This window comes from Diabrotica virgifera, chromosome 4, assembly GCF_917563875.1.
Source record: "Diabrotica virgifera virgifera chromosome 4, PGI_DIABVI_V3a".
Taxonomy (NCBI): domain Eukaryota; kingdom Metazoa; phylum Arthropoda; class Insecta; order Coleoptera; family Chrysomelidae; genus Diabrotica; species Diabrotica virgifera.
This window is the reverse complement of record NC_065446.1, coordinates 11,616,251-11,621,688: the sequence shown is the minus strand read 5'-3', so window position 1 is coordinate 11,621,688 and position 5,438 is coordinate 11,616,251. Positions and strand designations below refer to the sequence as shown.

At 30.3% G+C, this 5,438-nt stretch overlaps 1 protein-coding gene across 1 annotated transcript; it reads left to right on the top strand.

Annotated features, from left to right (window-relative positions):
• Positions 1-1,484: 1,484 nt before the first annotated feature.
• On the top strand, positions 1,485-2,852 carry LOC126883419 (GATA zinc finger domain-containing protein 14-like). Its single transcript, XM_050648966.1, has one exon. The coding sequence runs from the start codon at positions 1,485-1,487 to the stop codon at positions 2,850-2,852; it is 1,368 nt and encodes a 455-aa protein (XP_050504923.1).
• The last annotated feature ends 2,586 nt before the right edge of the window (positions 2,853-5,438 follow it).

Here is a 5,438-nt window from a genome sequence, read left to right as displayed (position 1 = left end):
AAGTGAAATTATGTATAGTTCATAATAACGAGCGATCCACAATTATTGGAATCAAAGCTATCCGTGCAAAACATTACGTATGTCTCGTTTTAATCTGAAAGATCGCCGGACTGTGACGTCACGGCCAACTGCGGCTATATTCAGTGTTGTTATGATCACTATTCCAAACAAAGAAAAAAGATTGAAAACATGTTGAAAAGATACCCAATCTCAAATCCTTTCAATTCGTATAAAGTTAAAATTTTGCTTCCTCTGATACTTTTTATGTTCAATTATAGTGTTTTTTAAGTTGACGTACGTACACTGACAAGTATCTGTCAAAGTTGACGTAAAATGGAAAGTATATCTGAATAGGCCTTTTCATCGATTGTCATTTGTTTCGAGCTTCTGTCATATGTTGTATAATCCGTATATATTAATATTATACACGGATTATACGACATTTGACAGAAGCTCGAAACAAATGACTGTGAATGGAAAGCCCTATTAATAATAGACATGCACTGTATAGCTATCTCTGTCGTTCAGATCCACCTATAGTGACAATAATTTTGGATCACACGTTATAATTACATATAATCCGTAAAAGTTTCAAGTTCCTTCATAATAAAAAACCAGAGAATTTAAGCATTTTCCATTAAAATCGTCTTTTTTAAGCAAATAATAAACATAAAAAATTTTTTTTGACTATTCGTTTATTGTTCTTGCGAATGCAAGTTAAGAAACCAGAACTGCTAAATCACCAATAATAAAAGGACAGCGTAAGCAAGCTTCACCTCGACCACACCTCGGCGTCACCGAGCTTATAAATAAACTTTTTGCATTGTATAGCGTCACTCTTATTTTGCATTTAACTGTAGTAAGTAGTCCCTTGTCAATAAAGTTCTTTTTAAAAACGTTGTTCTTGGACTTAGAAACTTCACTGGCGCAGTCAGTAGGATTTTTCGGGAATTAAGTCGCAAAATTACGTTACAAAAATCGAACGATTTCGCGAGTAGTTTTTCGTTTTAACGATTTACCGGAAAACCGAACTTTTTGTGAAAGTGTCCAAGATCAGCTTTAGACAAGGTATCACCAAGACCTGGGGAGAGAACAAGAATCGTCGAACCCTAGAGGCAGTAGATTTTAAGCAGTAGTTCAACGAGACCTGGGAGAAGAACAAAATCGTCGAATCCTATAGGCAGAAATGTTGAAATTCTACATTTTAATGTAAGTGTTTCCTATTTTTTCCATTTTATTATTCCATTTTATATTTTCCTATACATATTTGAGAATACTTATAGTCAGAGAACTAACGACAGTAAATGATTTTTTTTTAAGATTTTATGATTTTACAAAGATTTTTATTTTAAATAAGAAAAAGAATATTATTATTATATTATATTATTACATTTTTGAAAATATTTGATTATATTGAAGTTGAAACATATTTAATATTTTATTATAACCTGATATATCATTTGAATAAAAAGAATAAATATTTAATGAGTGAAACTGATAGTAAATTAGATTTAAGTAGCCTTGTAGCAGAATTAAATTCAATTTTAGAACCAAATAGTAATAAAGATAACGAAATGGCTCAAACAAACTACCAATTGTTAAAACTATACTTAGACTCTATCCCAGCATATGATGGTAATCCACATACTTTAACCATATTTATTGAAAATTGTGAAAATTTAATAACTAATTTTGCTAGCCAAACAGATGGCACTTTGAATACATTTTTACTTCGAGCTATATTAGGTAAATTAAATGGAAGAGCTCAAATGTTAATAGGCTCTAGGACAGAATTAAATACATGGCAACTTGTAAAGGATGCCCTTAATCTTAGTTTTGGAGATCAGAGAGATCTCGATTGCCTTATCCAAGACCTGATAACGTTGAGGCCTTTCAAAAATGAAACCCCTTATACTTTCGGCATGCGATGCCAAGAAACACGTAGTTTAGTAGCACAAAAATTAAATACCCTTAATATTAAAGCACCAGAAAAATTAATTAGAATACAGAGTTACGATGACTTATGTTTAAAAACTTACATTAGAGGCTTACCCTTATCGTTACAAACAAATATTAGATTGAGAAACCCAGACAGTTTAGAGAAAGCTATGTGCTTCGTTATCGAAGAAGAGAATTTTCTATATTCGTTACAACGCGGAAATAATTTAAACTCACAAAATTCTTTTAGACCCTCATCGAGACATACTCCTACGAGAAACAATAATTCTAATCAAACTTTTATTCCTAGAAATAATTTTCAACAAAATCGCCCTAATATGAGATTTCCACCTTACCAATATCAAAATATCAGACCGCAATACCAAAATAATAATTTTAATCCTAACAATACTTTTCAACCACACCAAAATCATTTCCGAAATTTCAATAATTATAATTCTAACTTCAATCCAAGAAATTTCGATAATAATAATTCTAATTTTCGACCAAGATATTTCCATAATAATAATTCTAATTATCAACAAAGAAATGTTAATAATCAACCCCAAAATCAAAATCAATACCAGCCAGAACCGATGGATACAAATTCACGAAATACTTCTTTAAGATCTAGACCACATTTTACCTCCACGCAATTATTTAATCAACAAATTAATAACGATAAAATACAATTCGAAAATCCCTTTGAAAATAATAATATTCCCATTGATTACGAACACCCGACTCAAAGTTCATTACCCTATTCATTACCGCTTTACGAGAACAATTATGAAACTCAATCCAGTCCTTATCAAACTCAAGACAACACAAATGAAAGATCATATCACAATCCAACTCAAAATGTTGAAAACGTAAATTTTTGCATGATCCAAGAAAATTACAATCCGACATAATATATTTAAATACAACGATAGCAGATTTACCACATATTATTATACCAGAACTCAATGCCAGATTTTTATTAGATACAGGGTCTTCCAAAAGTTTAATCTCTCCACAGTTAGCGCATAAATATTATAAAAATTTTATATCTTATGAAAATTTTAATATACAGACGGCTCACGGAATTTCCATGCACAATGAAATAATTAATATTCCAGCTTTTAACATTTTTAAAGTAAACCAATATAATAAGTTTTATGTTTTTAAATTTAGCGAAAATTTTGATGGATTAATTGGTATAGATTTATTACAAAAATTAAAAGCTTCAATTAATGTCAACACGAGACAAATGAGAACGCCTTATGTAACAATACCCATAATTTTTGAACCCAGTAAAAAGAATATATTATATCCCAAAGCAACTTTTAATCATACAATAATTATTCCCCCTAGAACTAAGCAAATAGTCAAAATACCGGTAAAATTAAATGAAGGATTAGGTATATTAGAATATAAAAATTTCGGTAAAGGAATCGAAATGCCTAAAGCAGTAGTTAACGTAAAAAATAATTTTGCTATAACCACTATTACGAATATGAGCGAATATAAGACAACGTTAAGTAATATTGAACCCTTAGATATAGAACCATTAGATATAGTAAATACTAATTTTATAAGAAAGATGGAAACTGACGAAGAAACGTCTATTAATGATGATAATATGTTAAAAAGGAATTTAAAAAATATAAGGATAAATCATTGCAACAAAGAAGAAAAAGAATTACTAAGAAATCTTTGTTTCCAATATAGAGACATATTTTATTGTGAAGGCATACCCTTAAGTTTTACTAATAGTATTAAACATAAAATTAAAGTTACTGATGATTCTGCAATATATACAAAATCATATCGTTTCCCGGAAGTTCACCGAGAAGAAGTTAAATCCCAAATAAATAAGATGTTAGCAGAAGGTATAATAGAAGATAGCAATTCAGCGTTTTCGAGTCCCATTTGGGTGGTCCCGAAAAAACAAGATTCTACAGGAAAAAGAAAATGGCGTCTAGTAATAGATTACAGAAAGTTAAACGAGAGAACCGTAGATGATAAATACCCATTACCAAACATAACAGAAATTTTAGATAAATTAGGAAGAGCAAATTATTTTTCGACACTAGATCTTGCAAGTGGCTTCCACCAAATAGAAGTAGACCCACAAGATGTTGAAAAAACAGCCTTTAGTACCCCACAAGGTCACTTTCAATTTAAAAGAATGCCTTTTGGTTTGAAAAATGCACCCTCAACTTTTCAGAGAGTAATAGACAATGTTTTAAGAGGACTAACAGACGAAACATGTATAGTATATTTAGACGATATTTTAATTTATAGCACATCTTTACAAGAGCACCTTGAAAAATTAAAAATAGTTTTCGAAAGACTTAGAAAAAGTAATTTAAAGGTACAATTAGACAAGTCAGAATTTTTACAAAAAACAGTTATGTACTTAGGACATGTAATTACCCCTCAAGGCGTAAAACCAAACCCTGATAAAATCGCAGCTATAAAAAGATTTCCCATTCCAAAAACCCAAACTGAAATAAAAAGCTTTTTAGGATTACTAGGTTACTATAGACGATTTATAAAAGATTTTGCAAAAATTACTAAACCAATGACCAAATGTTTGAAAAAAGGTTCTAAAGTAAACCACGATAAAGATTTTATTGACTGTTTTGAAACTTGTAAACAAATATTAACAAATGATCCTATTTTACAATACCCAAATTTTAGCGAACCATTTATATTAACGACAGATGCTAGCAATTATGCAATTGGAGCCGTATTATCACAAGGAAATGTACCAAATGATCGACCCATCGCATACGCCTCAAGAACACTAAATAAATCAGAGACAAATTATTCAACTATAGAAAAGGAGCTATTAGCAATTGTATGGGCCTGTAAACATTTTAGACCATACCTTTACGGAAGAAAATTTTTCATTTACACGGATCACAAACCATTATCTTGGCTTTTTAGTCTAAAGGAGCCAAACTCAAAATTAATACGTTGGCGTCTAAAACTAGAAGAATACGATTACAAAATTATTTATAAAAAAGGAAAACACAATACAAACGCAGACTGTTTATCTCGAATTACAATTAACGCATTAGAAGATGAATCAATAGTAAATAATCCTGGAGACGTAGACGAAGATATTTTAAAGTACCTCCAAAATTTTGCAGAGAATCCATTAGACCAACAACCTTCAACAAGTAACAATAACGACTCAAGAAAAATTAACATTATTTCTGATATAAGAATACCTCCAGACAAAATAAATACACAAGACGAAAGCTCAGACGAATCTACACAACATACAACCGCAAACGAAACAACGAATCAAGGAATACCCATTTTAGACGAAATAATAAATAACAAAGTTCACCAAATCTTAGTATACCCTAACGTTTACCCAAAAACCGATATAACTCATGAAACTTATCAAAACCATAAAATAATTAAAGTTAAAATCCCTGAAACTGATAATGAAAAAGATATTTTTGAATTTCTTATGGCATACACAGACCTTAACACTACAT

Bases quoted from the DNA above. Each gene is read 5' to 3' on its own strand.
- LOC126883419 (XM_050648966.1), top strand. From the start codon at position 1,485: ATGAGTGAAACTGATAGTAAATTAGATTTAAGTAGCCTTGTAGCAGAA.